Source organism: Choloepus didactylus, chromosome 1, assembly GCF_015220235.1.
Source record: "Choloepus didactylus isolate mChoDid1 chromosome 1, mChoDid1.pri, whole genome shotgun sequence".
Classification (NCBI taxonomy): Eukaryota; Metazoa; Chordata; class Mammalia; order Pilosa; family Megalonychidae; genus Choloepus; species Choloepus didactylus.
In genome coordinates, this window is record NC_051307.1 from 95270575 (window position 1) to 95288450 (window position 17876).

Here is a 17876-nt window from a genome sequence, read left to right on the forward strand (position 1 = left end):
CTTCTTTCTTCAATAAAATTAAATATTTCAAAGGGAAGATACTAAACCTATTGTTTATTTCATTGCCTTCCAAAATACCCTACATTTTTATCAATAATGTGGCTATTTAAGGACATCAATAACAGTGAGGTCTTTAGATCAGTGGTTCTTGTAATGTGTTGCTAGGACCAGAATTAATATCTACTGGAGACTTGCTATAAATGTCCATTTTCAGGTCCTGCCAAAGTCCAACTATAATCAGACAATTTTGGGGATGGGACTCAGCTATGCATCTTTTAACAAGTTCTCAAAGGTGAATCTGATATAAAGTGAATTTTGAAGCCCATTTCAAAATTCTGTCTAATGAGGTACTTAAATATGCCTGTTTTGGATTTCCTTTTGGTTTTGTTTAGTTTTAAGTATCCTCTCTCATATTTTCTCTTGCTCCCAAGGCTTTTTTCCTATTGCTTTCAGATAATGACCTAGAAAAGCTTAGTAAGAATTTAAAAATTAAAGGTTTTCGATGCATACTGCCAAAGATAAGGCTGTACTTAACTACAACTCACATGAGGGTTAGCAGCTGCCCTGGACTGTCCAGGACATTCAGTTTATAACTGAGGCTAAAAGAGATTTCCAGAAATGGGACTTTCAGGCTAAACTTGGGAAATTCCTAGTCAAACCAGGTTGCGTTGGCCAGCCTATCATCCTCTAGTAGTGTAAATGACACATATAATGTGTTCTAACATGGATAATTTAAAAAACAACTATTTTTGATTAGAGGTTCTCACATGTAATTATAAGTCAACTGAAATTTATTTTGACACAGAGTGTGAAGTGAGGCTCTAAGCTAGTTTAATTCTCCTAAATAACTAGCTGATTTGTCTAATACCATTTATTTGAGAAAAAAAAATCTACTCTTTACCACTAAGTTGTCCATATCATACTACAACTACTTTAAAAACTCATTTTTAATTATAATATAATTTACAAACAACAAAATGTGAAAATTTCAAGAGTTCAGTTGGAAGAATTTTGACACCTGTTTACACCCATTAAACCACCACACAAAACAAGAATTCCATCAACCAGGAAAGTTCCAATGTATCCTTTCCTAGTCAATTGTAACCACTGGTAATCACTTTCTGCCTTCTATTTCCACATATCAGCTTTGCTTGATTATGATTATCTTATAAATGGAATTGTACTTTTGTGTGTTTCATTTGCTTATCATGATGTTTCTGAGATTCATCTATGTTGTTCTGTGTCCAGTAGTTTGTTCCTTTTTATTGTTGAGTCCCATTCTATCATATAAATTTATCACAATATATTTTAGCTAGTTTTCTGTTGATGAAAACTTAGATCATTTCTAGTTATGGATTATTATGAAGAAGGCTGTTATGAACATTCTTGTTCAAGAGTACTTGTGGATATGCTTTCATTTCCCTTGCCTAAATCTGAGTGCTAAGGTTAGAGTGTGTTTAACTTCTTAAAAACTTCCCCAAAAGTTGTAGTGGTGGTTATACAATTTACACTTCCACTAGAGTTATAACTGCTCTACATCACCACCAATGTTGTCAGTTCTATTAGCTATTCAAATGAGTGATGAGGTATTTCATTACTGATCAAAAATATCTATTTATACTGAGGCATAATTTACCTACAATAAAATTCAACCTTTTTACTGTATAATTCTGAGTTTGACAAATGCTTATGTCCTGTGGTCACAACCACAATTAAGATGTAGAACAGTTACATCAGTCACCTGCAAAATTCCTTCATGCTCAAAGGTTTAAAGCGGTTATAATTTGCATTTTCCTAATGACTAATTTCAATCACCTTTTCACGTTGCTTACTGGCCATTCATACATTTTCTTCTGTGAAATGTTTTCTAGGTCTTTTGCTCATTTTTAGATTGGGTTGCTCATCTTTCTATTACTACTTATGATATATTCTGGTACACATTTTTGTCAAGATATATATACTAGCAATATTTTTCCTCACTATGTGACCTGCCTATTTGGTTTCTTAACAGCATCAGCTGTTATGGATAATGTTTTATGTGTCCCATCCAAGAAATCGTTGCCTACCCCAGGGTTGCAAAGATATTCTCTTATGAGAGAATCCTCTAGGAGGATTATGTTCTAGATCATAGACCTATGATCCATGCAGAATTAATTTTTATGTCTGGAGTAAGACGGGGTCGTGGTTCACATTTTTCCATACAGATACCCAGTTTTTCCAGCACCACTTGTTAAAATGAATTTCCTTCCTTCATTGAATGGACTTGTTACCTTGCTCCTATTTTAAGAAATTTTAGTGAACTTGGGTTAGGAAAATAGTTCTTATATAGCAGGCAGATTGACAGAATTGAATGAAGAGTCCAGAAATAGGACCCCATGTATACGGTCATGACCTTTTCTTTCCAATAATGTATTGAACAAATAGTGCTGGACTCTTTTGAAAACTGGAGAGCCATAAGCAATAAAAAAGAAAGAACTTCTGCCCATACCTGATGCTTTATGGAAAAGTTAACTTGAAATGGATTATACAACTAAATTTCTAGAAGAAAATAGCTGGTATTATCTGGATTTCAATTTGAGTATATACTGTGATAAAATTATTAATATAGTTGGGTTTAAATATAACATCTTTGTGTGGCTTTTTATCCCATCTGTTTCTGATCTTTAACCTTTGTTTGTGTGTATCATATATTCTCCAATAATCAATTTTATCTCCTGTATTGACTTTTTCCCTTTCAATTTCCAGCCTAGTAACATATATATGATCTAAAATTTCTTTTAACCACATTCACGTATTTAATTCAGTGCTATTAATTACATTCACAGTGTTGTGCTACCATTACCACCAACCACTACCAAAACTTTACAATCAACCCAAAGAGAAATCTGTACACTTTAAGCATTTATTCCCCATTGCCTACCCCTACCCAGTCCCTGGTGATCTATAGTCTAGATTCTAATTCCATGAGTTTGCTTATTCTGATTATTTCATACTGGTGATATCATTCAATATTTGTACTTTTGTATCTGGCTTGTTAACTCAACATGTCTTCAGGGTTCATGCATGTTGTGTGGATCAGAACTTCATTCCTTGTAAATGCTGAATAATATACCACATTTCGTTTATCCATTAATCAGCTGATGGACACCTGGGTTGCTTCCATCTTTTGGCAACTGTGAATAATGGTGCTATGAACGCTGATGTGTGACTATCTGCTCAAGTCCCTGCTTTCAATTCTTTTGGGTATATACCTAAAAGTAGGATTATCAGGTCATATGGTAGTTCTATACTTAGCTTTCAACTCAGTTGTTCTTAAGGTTTCTCTGTAAATATTGTTCGGGAATATTCAGTTTGAACTGCAATAGACCATTGGCCCTCTCTCGTGTAAATCCTAGACCCTAAAGATAGAACCAGAATAAATGCCTTAATTTACCAAACCATGGGAACAGAATATTAATTCTTATGAAAACAATAAGACTGTCATGTATTTCTTTGCCATTAAAACATTTTTGTTTTTAAACAAAAAACTGTATGTTATATGAATATATCTCAATAAAGCTGAATTTAATTTAAAAAAAAAAGACCTTTTTTTTTCTTAAATTAGAGAAGTAATGGGTTTACAGAACAATCATGAATAAAATACAGGATTCCCATATACCACCCCATCACCAACACCTTGCACTGGTATGGAACATTTATCACAACTGATGATAGCACATTTGTATAACTGTACTATTAATTAAAGCCCATGATTTAACTTAGGGTTCACAGTTCATGTAGTGTAGTTCCATGGATTAAAAATTTGTTTTTCTGTTAGTATATATACAATTTAACATGTTCCCTTTAATCATATTCAGATATGTATTTCAGTGCTGTTAAGTGTATTCACAATGCTGTTCTAACATCACCACCATCCATTACCAAAACATTTCCATCATTCCAAATAGGAATCCTGTACATTTTAAGCCTTAACTCTCCATTCCCTATCTCTACCCTGGCCCCTGGTAACCCTTATTCTAGATTCTCACTCTATGAGTTTGCTCATTTTAATCATTTCATACTAATGAGATCAGACAATACTTGTACTTTTGTATCTGTCTTATTTTATTGAACATCATATGTCTTCAAAGTTCATCCATGTTTTTGCATTGTATCAGAACTTCATTCCTTTTAAATGCTGAATAATATTCCAGTTGAATGTATATACCAAATTTTATTTATCCATTCATCAGCTGGTGGACACTTGGGTTTCTTCCCTCTTTGGGCAACTGTGAATATGCCACAATGAACACTGATGTGCGAATATCTGCTCGAGTCCCTGCTTTCAGTTCTTTTGGATATATACCTAGACGAGGGATTGCTGGGTCATATGGTAATTCTACACTTAGCTTTCTGAGGAACCACCGAACTATCTTCCACAGTGACTGCACCATTTCATTGCCACCAGCAATGAATGAGTGTTCCTGTTTCTCCACATCTTCTCCAACATCTGTAATTTCTCTTTTTTTTAAGTAGCAGCCATTCTAATGGTGTGAAATGGTAGTCCATTGTGGTTTTGTTTTGCATTCTCTGATGGCTAATGATTGTTGAGCATCCTTTCATGTGCATTCCAGCCACTTCCGTATCTACTTTGGAGAGGACCTCTGCCCATTTTTAAATGGGTTGTTTGACTTTTTGTTATTAAGTTGAAGGGTTTCTTTATATACAAATTCTGGTTATTAAATACATATTGGATATGTAGTTTCCAAACATTTTCCCATTGAGTAAATTGCTTTTTTATTTTCATAATTAAAGTCCTTTGAGGCACAAAAGGTTTTCATTTTGATGAGGTCCCACTGATCTATTTTTTCTTTTGTTGCTTTTGCTTTGAGTGTAAAGTCTAAGAAACTACTGCCTAACACAACCTCTGAAGATGCTTCCCTCCCATTTTCTTCCAGGAGTTTGACAATTTTGGCTCTTATAATTTAGGTCTTCAAACCACTCTGAGTTAATTTTTGTATGAAATGTGAAATAGGGTCCTCCTTTTTTTTTTTGCTAATGGAGAGCCAGTTTTCCCAGCACATTTGTTGAAGAGATTATTCTTTCCCAATTGAGTGGTTTTTGCCATCTTGTCAAAAATCAGTTGGTCATAAAGGTGAGGGTTGATTTCTGAGCTTTCGAGTCTATTCCATTGGTCCATTTATCTGTCCTTGTGCCAGTACCATGCTGTTTTGATTTCTATGGCAGTGTAATAAGGTTTAAGATTGGGAAGTGTGAGTTCTCCAACTTCACTCTTTTTTTTCAAGATGGCTTTAGCTATCTTGGGCACCTTAGCTTTCCATATAAAATTGATGATTGGCTTTTATATTTCTGAAGAGAAGGGCACTGGAATTTTGATTGGGATTGCAATGAACCTATAAATTGCTTTCGGTAGTTCTATTAGAACTATTTAGTCTTCCAACCCATTAACATGGAATATCCTCCCATTTATTTAGGTCTTCTTTAAGTTCTTTTAGCAATGTTTTATAGTTTTCTATATAAAAGTCCTGAATTTGTGAATTTTCCAGTTCTCCCTTTGTTACTGGTTTCTAGTTTTATTCCATTGTGGTCAGGCAATATATGCTGCATAATTTCAAAATACTTGTATTTACTGAGATGTTTTGTGACCCAACATATGGTCTATTCTGGAGAATGATCTGTGGGCATTAGAGAAGAATATGTATTTTGTGATGGTTGAGTGCAGGGTTCTATATATGTCTGGTAGGTCTAGTTGGTTTGGTGCATCATTCAAGTACTATACTTCCATATTGATCTTCTGACTAGATATTCTATCCATTATTGAGAGTGGTGTGTTAAAGTCTCCTACTATTATTGCAGAATGGTCAATTTCTCACTTCAAATTTGTTGGTATTGCTTCATGTACTTTGGGGCTCTGCTGTTAGGTATATATATATTTATAATTGTTACATCTTCCTGCTGAATTGCCCCTTTCCCAGTATATAATGATCATTTTTGTGCCTCATAACTGTTTCTCACATAAAGTCTATTTTATCCACTATTAGTACAGACACCCAGTTCTCTTTCGGGTACTATTACCATGGTATGTATTTTTTCCATTCTTTCACCCTCAACCTACCTGCATCTTTGAATTTAAGATGAGTCTCTTGCAGACAGCATATAGTTGGGTCATGCTTTCTAATCCTTTCTGGCAATACCTGCCTTTTGACTGAGTTTAATCCATTTACATTTAAAGTCGCTACTGATAATAAAGAACTTTCTTCTGCCATTTTGCTATTTAGCCTTTATATAAATCTAATACCTTTATTGTCCCTCACTTCTGTTCAAGTCTACTTTATATTTATTTGCTTTTCTGTGTTGTACCATATTGAGTGGCTTCTCTTTTCTATCTGGATATATTTTTCACATTTTCCTTGTGGTTACCATGTGATTAAAAATTTGACATCCTAAACATTTAACAATCATATTTGGTTGGATGCCAACTTAACTTCAATAGCATACAGATATAGTTTTCCTATACCCCTCTGTACCCCCACAATATTTTTGTACTTGTGATCACTAATATCTTAGAAAATTTGATGTCGAAAACCAGAAATTTATCACTACTTTTTATGTATTTGCATTTTACCAACCGTAGGAAGAAATAAAGTTATATACCAGACAATGCAATGCAATGCAATGCAATGCAATGCAATACAATACAATACAATACAATACAATACAATAATAGTGGTATTTATAATTACCCAAATGGTTACCTTTACTGTAGGTCTTTATTTCTTTACGCTTTATTTCTTTACAGCAGGAAGATGTAACAATTATAAATATATGCTAATGTCCTTTCCTTTCAGTCTGAAGAACTCCTTTTAGCATTGTTTGTAGTACCAGCTTAGTGGTGATGAACTCCCTCAGCTTTTGTTTATCTGAGAATGTCTCAATCTCTCCCCCATTTCTGAAAGTAAGTCTCACCGGATATAAAATTCTTGGCTGGCAGTTGTCTTCTTTCAACACTTTAAGTATTTCAACCCACTGCCTTCTTGTCTCCATGGTAGCTGATGAGAAATCAGAATTTATCTTATTTGGACTCCGTTGTATGTAACACATTGCTTTTCTCTTAAGAACTCTCCTGTCCTGATGGGGCATAGTTTTCTCCATGTTTATCCCATTTGGTGTTCTCTGAGCTTCTTGGATGTGCATACTCATGTCTTCTGCTAACTTTGGGAAGTTCTCTGTCATTATTTGACTATTCCTTCTGCCCTGTTCTCTCTCTCTCCTCCAACACTGCGCCCAGTGGTGTGCTTGATGGTGTCCCACAGCTGTCTTAGGCTATTTTTGCTTTTAAATTTATTTTTCCTTTCTGCTCCTCAGAATGACTCATTTCAAGTACCTTGTCTTCAAGTTCCTTAATTCTTCTGCCAGCTCTAATCTGCTCTTGAAACCTGCCTGGGCATTTTTCATTTCAGTTATTGTGGTCTTCAACTTCAGTAGTTCTGTTTGATTCCCTTTAAAATTTACTTAGACTCTCATATTACTAATTCATTGTTTCCTGATATCCTTTAGTTCTTTCTCTGTACTTTCCTTGATCTTCTTGAGCATTTTTAAGATAAGTTTTTTAAAGGTTTTGTTCGGTATGTCCACATTTTTGTCTTCTTCGTTTTTTTTTTTTTTTCCTGATATTGTTGTATACATCTTGGATGCTCCATTCCATTTTTTCTCCCCACTCTTTTTTCCTTCCCACTTTATGTTTCAGTTTGGATAATGACTTATGTTTAAGTTCACTTATTCTTTCCTCTGCTTATTCCAGTGTGTTGCTGAGTCCTTCACATAAAATTTTTTCTGATACCATTTTTTATTTGTAATAATTCTGTATGATTGATTCATTTTGCTAGTGTTCTCATCAGTGCTGAAATTCTCCCATCAGTAAATCTGCACTGTTTACCTTTCCCCCATATCCTTTAGCATTTTCATCATCATTTTAGCATCACTATTTTAAAGTCCATGTCTGATAAACTGAGCATTTGTGACATCTGTCACTTTATTTCTATTGACTCATTGCTCTCTTTGACAATGAGTTACATTTTCTTCCTTCTTTGAAGGTCTTGTAATTTTTAATTATAATTAGATGTTTTGGATGAAAGAACATTAAAAATGAAATAATATTTCCTTCAGAATAGGGAACAACTTTTCTTGTGTCAAGCTGCTAGACTGAGGAGCTACATAAATATGACCTGTAGTTGAGCAGGAACTGGATTTTGTTGCAGCTTTAACTTTGTTCAGTTCACAATGCTTGAAATGATTTGAGACTAGATCAAGACTTTTCCTTCAGAGGGGCTTAGAATGGTGATATTCCCAAGATTTCTTTGTATTTCACAGTTGAGTCACTGACTTTCAAAACTTTCTGTTTTCTGGATTGCTGTTAAGTTCCCTTTGCTCTCTAGGCCTGCAGCAGGCTTTCTGTGTCTGGGGAGATTTCTCTCTATTCATAATGCCTCATAGGGCTTTATCCCAGCTCTCCTGCCCAAATCCCATCTGTTAGCAGGTGAATGTATGCAGTGCCGGGGATAGATTTTCACATTATTTTCTGTCCTAAGTCTTCCACATTTAGTGGCAGCTGTTGTGTATTTGGGGGATATTCTGTATGATTCCATAGTGAATCTGTCTCAATTTTCCTTGCTTGGCTCCCAACCTTTGGTGTATTGCCTTTGAGCATTCAGTGAAGACCCATGGGAAAGACTTGGCAGGTAGGTGGAGACTTGCTCTGTGTCTGGGGCTCTCTGAATTTTTAACTCTTTTGCCAGTCCACATGTGGCTATTACAAGTTGGGTAAAGTTACTGGTAGTTTCTCCCTATCTTTGTGTATTCCTCCTCCACTTCCTTCCACTTTCTTCCACCATTCTACCAAGGATGACTGCTGCCATGGTTTTTTTTTCTTCTGTGAAGTAATGCCACTTGCGCTCTGGAGATTATTTTACTTAGGGCTCTGATTTCATAGTTCATTGATGGGTTTAATTTTATTAAACTTATCCAGATTGCTTTGATTGTTAGGGTAAGACTAATGGTCTCTTTTCCTACACTGAAACAATGTAACTATGAGAGTTTTATTCTGCCTGACAAATCTGTTCCAACTACCACTATTCTTGGTTAGTATTATGCTATTCTTTACTGTAGCTTTAAATACATAAACCCAGTTTCCATTTACTTGCACTACATATTACAATTTTTTTTAAGATTACAGTACTATAATCCTTAATAAAGTATTGCTGTATATATTTTGAAGAAAAGTGGCTAAGAGTTATTTTCATTCAAACACCAGTTGGTCACGCCATGATCTCAGAAAAACTAAAACAAAAATGGATTTCTACCTTATTTATAAATGATCAGTCATCCCTCTTTATACCCTGAATTCAATTTACTGGTAAACTATAAAGCATTTTCAAAATGGTAGGACACAGGAATATGCTGATACACCTAAGTACATGTGGGGGACAGTGAGATGGCAAGAAGGCTTGATCTGAAAACTGCATAAAAGATGCATTTACACTTCTGGAATGCTTTCCTATTATGTTGCAATGACATATCTTCAGTTTGAGGAGTACTTTCCAATTTTCAGTAATTTGCATTTTGTATTTGAAAAGGTCTCTATTGATTTATGCTGAAGAATTGATTCAAAATAGGTATTAATGTCTAATACCATTGTTGACCCAGGATATAAGATTTGTTCCTAGATCTCAAATCCTAAATTTCAAAATATCTTACCTTATAATTTTTAATATAAAACATAACAGTAAAACATAGTTGTTAAGGTCAATTCTGGCTCTACAATTTATTAGCTATTGTTAGCTACTATGGGGAAATTAATCTCAAAACATCAGTTTTCTGATTTGAAAAATGGTATAAAAATGATGCTTCTAGTAGTTCTACTACAATCCAATGTAAAACATTTCCGAAGAAACACCACCTTCAATTCTTGAAGCACTGGATTCCCCACATAAAGTAAACACAGTACTAGTGAAGAAATTTAGAAAATGAGAGAACCATTCACCATGAGTCAACATAAAACAGACACCTACAAACTTGACAAAATAAGACTGTTAGAAATAGAAAATAAAACAATAAGTTTAATATAAAGATATAAAAGTAAGTCACCAGGACCCCACCAAAAATACCAAGGCAGATTAGAAAAAGAACCAGAATGAACTTCCAGAAAAAAAAAATGGTACCTTGAAATTAAAATATTACTTTGGTTTAGAGAACAGATAAGATACAGATGAAGAAAATTTGTGGACTAGAAAACAGACGCAAAAAAATGAAATGAAGTAGAAGGAGAGGGAACTGGTTAAGGAGACAATTGGGATTAAAAGACTGAGAGAACAGAATGAAATAGTCATGGGAGCTCAAGAAGGACAGAAAACATATAATGTGGGGAAGGTAAAATTTAAAAGACAATGGCTAAGAATTTTCCAAAACTGATAAAAGATATAATTCCTCTGATTCAGGATGCATAATGAATCCAAGCACAATATATACAAATATATACAAATGCTAAGCATAGACACATTTTAGTTAAAACTGCAAGAACATGAAAGAGTTCCAAAAAACAACCAGAGAGAAAAAATCCTATCACCTATAAACAGTAAGACAGACACTCTTTAGTTAAACAGTAAAAGAAGCCAGATAGCATAAAAGATCTTCAAAGTACTGAGAGAGAATGGTACTCATCCTAGTAGATAAAACATATTTTCAGAAAAAGGATAAGAATATTTACCATTAACAAATTGATAGTGAAAGAATTACTATACTAAGGAAAATCTGAATATTTGCAGGATATTTCTGCTTTCACAATGACTAGGTAGTTCTATCAGCATGGAGAGGGTAAGAACTAGAAATGATAAATCTTCTAACTAAGCAAGACAGTCCTATACAATGAGTAATTGTACAATCCAAACTGGTACTTGTTGTCCACTGGGAAACACAGAAGACAAAGTGAGAGACGAGGGATGGTGAACAAAAAAATTATAGATCATGTGGGTTAACTGTCAAAAACAAAATTAAAATGATTAAATTTGGGGGTATAAACATGAAGCAGAAATAAAATACTGGAAACACTGAGATCTAAAGCCACTAATCTGTTTCCACCTTAGGAATCATGAAAAAGAACAAATTAAATCCAAAGTAAGCAGAAGAAAAGAAATAAAAATTAGAGCAAAAATCAATGAAATTGAAAACAGGAAATTAAGAGAAAATCACAACGAAACCAAAATGCGGTTCTTTAAAAACATAAAATTAATCTCCAGCCAAGAAAACTAACATCAAAACAGAAGACTCAAATTAATAATATCAGAGATGAAAGAGGGACCATCACAACCGATCCACAGACATAAGAAGGATAATAAAATAATACTATGAACCACTCTATGTCCACAAATTTGATAACTTAAATGAAATGGAGCAATTCCTTGAAAGATAAAATCTACCAAAACTCATACAAGGATAAATAGTCTGAATAGCCTATACCTATTAAAATCTTACAAAAGAGAAAGCAACAGGACCAGGTGATCACTGGTGAATTCTATCAAACATTTAAAGAAGAAATGATTCCAGTTCTCTATAATCACTTCCAGAAAATAGAAGCAGAGGGAATACTTCCTAACTCATTCTATGAGGCCAGCATTACCCTTATACCAAAACCAGGCAAAGATGTTACTAGAAAGGAAAATAACAGACTGATATTTCTCATGAATATACATGCAAAAAATCCTCAACAAAATTATTAGCAAATGACAGCCAATAATGTCAAAAAGAATTATACACTGTGACTAAGTGAGATTTATTCCAGGTATGCAAGTTCAATGTTCAATATTTGAAAATCAACTAATTTAATTCATCACATCAAGGCTACAGAAAAACCATATGATCATATCATAACAACAGATGCAGAAAAAAGCATTTGACAAATCCAACACCTATTCATGATAAAAACTGTAAGCAAACTAGGAATAGAGGGTAACTTCCAGAAACTGATAAAGAACATCTACAAAACACATACAGTTAAAATCATACTTAATGGTGAGAAGCCTCATGTTTTCTCCCCCAAGTCTGAGAAGACAAGGATATTCCCTTGTACTACTCTTACTTCACATAGTTCTTAAAGTCCTACTTAATGCAATAAGGGAAAAAAAAAAGATATACAGATTGAGAGGGAAGGACAAAACTGTCTTTGTTCGCAGATGATATGATTGTCTATGCTGAAAATCCCAAAGGATCCTAGAATGAATAAGCAATTACAGCAAGGTTGCAAGATATGAGGTTAATACACAAAAGTTGATTGATTTTCTATATTCCAGCTATAAACAACTGGAATTTGAAATTACAAACACACTACCATCTACATTAGCACCAGAAATATTTACATTGAAATCTAATGAAGTATGTACAAGATCGGTATGAGGAAAACAACAAAACTCTCATGGAAAAACACAAAGATGTAAATAAACAGATATTTCATATTCATGGACAGGAAGACTCATTATTTTTAAAATGTCACTCTATCCAATTTGATCTATAAATTCATTGCACTCTTAATCAAAATCCCAGCAAGTTATTTTGTGAATATCTACAAACTGATTGTAAAGTTTATATGGAAAGGTGAAAGACCCAAGCATAGCTAACCAATACTGAAGAAAAAAGTCAGAAAGCTGACACTATCTGTCTTCAATTCTTAATTAATATTAAGCTACAGTGATCAAGATAGTGTGGTACAGAAGAAAGAAGAGACAGATATATCAATGGGACAGAATAGAGAATCCACACATAGACCCTTTCTGACAAAAGAGCAGGGGTGATTCAATGGAGAAAGGATGGTCTCTGAAACAAATGGTACTAGAACAACTAGATATCCATATTAAAAAAAAAAATGAATATAGACACAAACACCTTTCACTGAAATTACTCAAAATGGATCAAAGACCTAATGTAGAAAAATGAAACTAACTTTGAGAAGATAACATAGGAGAAAATCTAGGTGACCTGTGGGTGTGGCAATGACTTTTTAGATTCCATATCAAAAGCACAGTTCATGAAAGAAAAAAATTGATAAGCTGAACTTCATTAAAATTAAAAACTTGTGCTCTGACAAAGATACTGTTAAAAGAATGAAAAGACAAATCACAGACTGGGAGAAAATATTTGCAACAGCCTCTTTAAGAACAACAATCAGATGCAGCCCCCTTCCCCATACTGCTGAGACCCTCTTTTATATGAACAAGTTTAGGGTGGTCACTGCCTAGAAAACCACTGAAGATCAAGAAAGTGATTAAACGGGAGGAATGGGCCAGCAACAAACAAGATAGGATTTAACAAAGGATTATGAATACTGAAACTTTATATAATACATATATATATTTTTCGATGCTAGGGTATTAGAATATCTAGAAGGAAATAACTGAAATGGTGGAACTGTAACCTATAACATTCTCTGAAATTTGCTCTATAGCTATTTGTTGAATTGTGCTTTGAAAGTTTTCAACTTCCTATACATACCCGATATTTCATGATAAGGAAAGAAGAGAAACTGTGGAACTTTAACTGGTAACATTTCCTGAAAATACCTATATAAATGACTGTCGAGCTGTACTTTGAAAGTTAACACCTTTCTGTATATATGGTATATTTTGCAATAAAGGAAATAACTGAAATTGTGGAACTGTAACCCATAACATTCTTTGAAATTTGCTAACTACTTGTTCAATCGTACTTTGAAAGTTATCACTACTATGCATGTATCTCAAGTTCATAATAAAAAATGCATTAAAAAACACGTATCTGATAAAGGATTTGTATACAAAATATACAAAGAACTCTTAAAATGCAACATAAACAACCTAATTAAAAATGAGCAAAAGAGCCAAATAAACACCTCACCAAAAGAAGATATATGGATGGAAAATAAGCATATGAAAAGATGGTCAACATCACATGTCATTAGGAAACTGAAAATTGAAATATTAATGAGATGCTACTACACACCTATTAGAATGGCTAAAATCCAAAACATCGGCAATATCAAATGCTGGAAAGGATGTGGAGCAATGGGAACGGTCATTCATTGCAGGTGGGGATGCAAAAGGGTACAATCACTTTGGAAGACAGTTTCTTACAAAGCTAAACAAAGCTAAAATAGGCTTAAAAAAATATAGGCTTACCAGCAATTACACTGCTAGGTATTTATCCAACTGACTGGAAGGCTTGTACACAAAAACCTACATGATTGTTTTTAGCAGCTTTATTCATAATATGCCAAAAATTCAAAGTAACCAAGATGTCCTTCAATAGGTGAATGGATAAATAAATTGCAGTACTTGCATACAATGGCCTATTAGTCAGAGATAAAAAGACATGTGCTATCAACCTATGCAAAGACACGGAGGAACTTAAATGTATACTGTTAAGTGAAAGAAGCAAGTATGAAAAAGCTATATACTGTATGATTCCAACTATATGATATTCTGGAAAAGGCAGAATTACAGAGGCAGTAAAAAGATCAGTGACTGCCAGGGGTTCAGGAGTTCAGGGGGAGGGATTAATAGGTGGTGGACAGGGCATTTTTAGGGCAGTTCAACTATTCTGTATGTAAACTATGGAATTTGGTTAATAATAATATACCAATATTGGTTCATTAGTAACAAATGTACTACACTAATCCAACATGTTAATATTAAGTGTGTGGGGAGAGGGGCTATATGGGAAGAGTGTACTTTTAGGGCAATTTGTCTATAAATTTAAAACTGCTCTAAAAAATAAAGTCTATTAATAAAGCAGGCACACAAAAGATTAAAGTATTAAGATTTGAACTACACAAGTAACAAGCTTGAGTTAACAGGCATATATAAAATCTTATAGTCAACAAGAGAATACAGATTCCCTTCAAGCACATTTATAAAAAATAACCCCTTGTAAGTAAAATAATAAAAGAAAACCTATCACACAGGGTATATTCTCTGATAACACTAATTCTAGAGTTAAGCTGTAAAATGGTAAGAAGATAAACAAAATATCCACATGACTTTTAGGGTGTAAAAACCAAAACAAAAAACAAAAAATGCATGGGTAATAATTAATAGGTCATAATTAAGATAATGAAAATATTATCTTGATTAACACATCCTACCGATATAATACGATCTCCTTTTCTGAGCTCTCCACTAAGATCAGCAGGTCCTCCAGCCAATATAAAGGAAATAAATATTCCTTCTCCATCTTCACCTCCTACAATGTTGAAGCCAAGGCCTGTTGAGCCACGATGAAGAACAACTTTTCTAGGTTCCCTAAAAATTAAAAAAATATTCAATACCTTAGAAATTTTATATAGAACATGACATTTTATCAATGAGAATTCTTACTGATTGCTCTTACATTATCAAATTATAAAGAAAGATACTTTCCAAGTCTAGAAATTAGGCTAAGAAATCACAAAGAAAAATCCTAAGAAACCATTTTATATAAAAGATAAAAATCCATATTAACAAAGAAACATAAAAACAAAAAGAAAACAATAAATAATAATATAGAGCCTACTCAAGAAATACAAGAAATACATATATATATATATATACACACACACACATACTTATGAGAACAGTTACTGCTACAGACACACTTTATTGACTATGAAGCAGTCCCTACTCCTAGTTCTTCCTAAGTTTTGTGAAAGGCAGATATCCCTTTATCTTAAGGAAGGTAGATCCTTTCTCCAATTCACAAATGATGAACCATGACTAACCTAAACCAGTCACAGCAATTCCATTCCTCTTTGCTAAAGTGAAGCAGTAGCCTATTCTGGACTCAGAGAAATGAAGGGAAATGTATGGTCACTTTCCGAATAAAGGCAGACTCGACAAAGGACATAGCATTTTTGCCACATGTACCAACCAGAACCTACAACTACAAACCAATGAAGAATTAAAACCCTTTACTGTTTGGATGTATTACAATTAATGAAGGCAAGACCAAGAGAATACCAGAGACACCATGGACCTAGGGCTGCTACACCAACCCTGGAATTGCTCATTTCCAAACTTTTTGTTTTATGACATAATTAAGTATCTTTATTGCTTAAGCTACTATTAGTTTATTTATTTTCTTAATTTAGTCTAATTAGAGAAGTTGTAAGTTTTCAAAAAAAATCAGGCAAAGAATACAGCGTTCTCAAACATCATTCCTTTTATTAACACCTTGCACTATTGTGGTATCTTTGTTCTAATTCAAGAAAGAACATTTTTATTATCATACTATTAACTAGAGTCCATCGATTACAACAGGGTATATTGTGTTGCACAGTTCTATGTATTATATTTTAATTTTTATTTTAGTAACACATATATACAACTCCAAATTTCCCCATTTAACCACATTCCCATATATAATGCAGTGGTGTTAATTACACTCACAATGTTGTGCCATCATCACCACCACCACTGTACTTAAAGTAGAAAGCATTCTTCTTGTTTGTGGTTTTTGAAATACATAATAATGGCAAAAACTACTTTTAATTGATACAGTCATGTACAAACATACTGTATAAAAGGAATGATTTGAAAATGATCTGTGACAATATATTTTAAAAAATTAGTTCCTGAACAGTTCTTAAGCTATTATATCATAGTTACATTTTACGCACAAAAGAAGTAGAGTAAAACATTTGTTTTAATATAATTAATATACCAAAAACATTAGGTTGAAGTTACTGTATTTCATTTATTCTAAGATGCACATCTCCCATCTCCACTCCCACCCCAAGGGAAATAGATATATCTGTTTTCATTAATTACAGGTTTTACCTTTTTTTATTCACATTTAAAATCTCTGAAATCAGAATACATCTTACAATTGGTTATGTGTCACAATTGTTGGTAGTTGAGACATAATTGTGTGAATTCTACTCACACCTCCTTGGAAGAAATGCAACTGCAAGCAGCAAGTTAGTTTAGATTTCATGAAATAAAGAATATCATTTGAGAAGTGCATAGGGAACTCTTGGGGAAGATGGCAGAGTATGGAGCTCCAGGACTCACTCCTTCCTCCAAAACAGCTAGTGAACAGGCAGGAACAGTCTGAAACAACTGTTCTGGGGCTCTGGAGGGCAAAAGAACACTTTACAACATCCAGGGAAGAACAGGAGGAAGAGGCTGATAAACTGCAGTAAAGAACTGTGAGTAATTCTCTCTTCGTGGCAGCTGTCACAGCCCACTGCCCTCTTGGTAGGTGGCCTTAGGATCCAGTCCCTGGCTAACTGCTGCTCTCAGTAAGGGACCTAAAAATACTCTTTCTCAAGAACAGGTGGGGCACAGCTAAGTACTGATCATGGCTTTTGATTAGCGAATTCAGATTGCTGGGTCTAGGCTCTGAGCTACTGTTCGAAAGCCTGAACCAAAAGAAAAAAGCAGTGGAAGCCACTGTTTCAACCCTACCCATGAAAGGGGAGAGGTGGTGGAAGTTTAAAGACACAGTACCTCCTTAGGTCTGCAGGTAAGTTTGCTGAAGGGTGCCATCTGTTGGGCAGGCCATGAAAGTGCAGCTTTGGGGAGCTGACATAAAGTCCTTTGCATATTTCCTGACCCACTCCCTAGGGCAGTTTGGAACTGGTCTGTGCTCCCTGGTGGGTCCCTGGCCCTATTCTATTTGGGAAATACTGGCTTGGGAGAGTCCTCCTGGGGTGACTCACCTGCCATAATTTGCCCACCAGGCAAAAGCAGGTAGAGACAACCAAATGAGTGTTAAAACAAAACAAACAAAAAAACAAACTATAGCGGCAAAACAAAAAGAAACAGAACAGTCCAAGATTCCTAGAGAAAGAAAAGAAGAAACGAAGCTTTTTCCTGGGG

The 17876-nt window shown here is 34.3% G+C and overlaps 1 protein-coding gene across 20 annotated transcripts in view; it reads right to left on the reverse strand.

Annotated features, from left to right (window-relative positions):
* Positions 1 to 17876, reverse strand: part of DLG1 (discs large MAGUK scaffold protein 1) — a 369115-nt gene that overhangs the window by 68113 nt on the left and 283126 nt on the right. For all 20 annotated transcript variants that reach the window (XM_037837795.1, XM_037837800.1, XM_037837787.1 and 17 more), the window contains one exon: positions 15164 to 15320. In XM_037837795.1, the coding sequence (XP_037693723.1) occupies positions 15164 to 15320 (157 nt within the window). The remainder of the gene's footprint in view (positions 1 to 15163; positions 15321 to 17876) is intronic.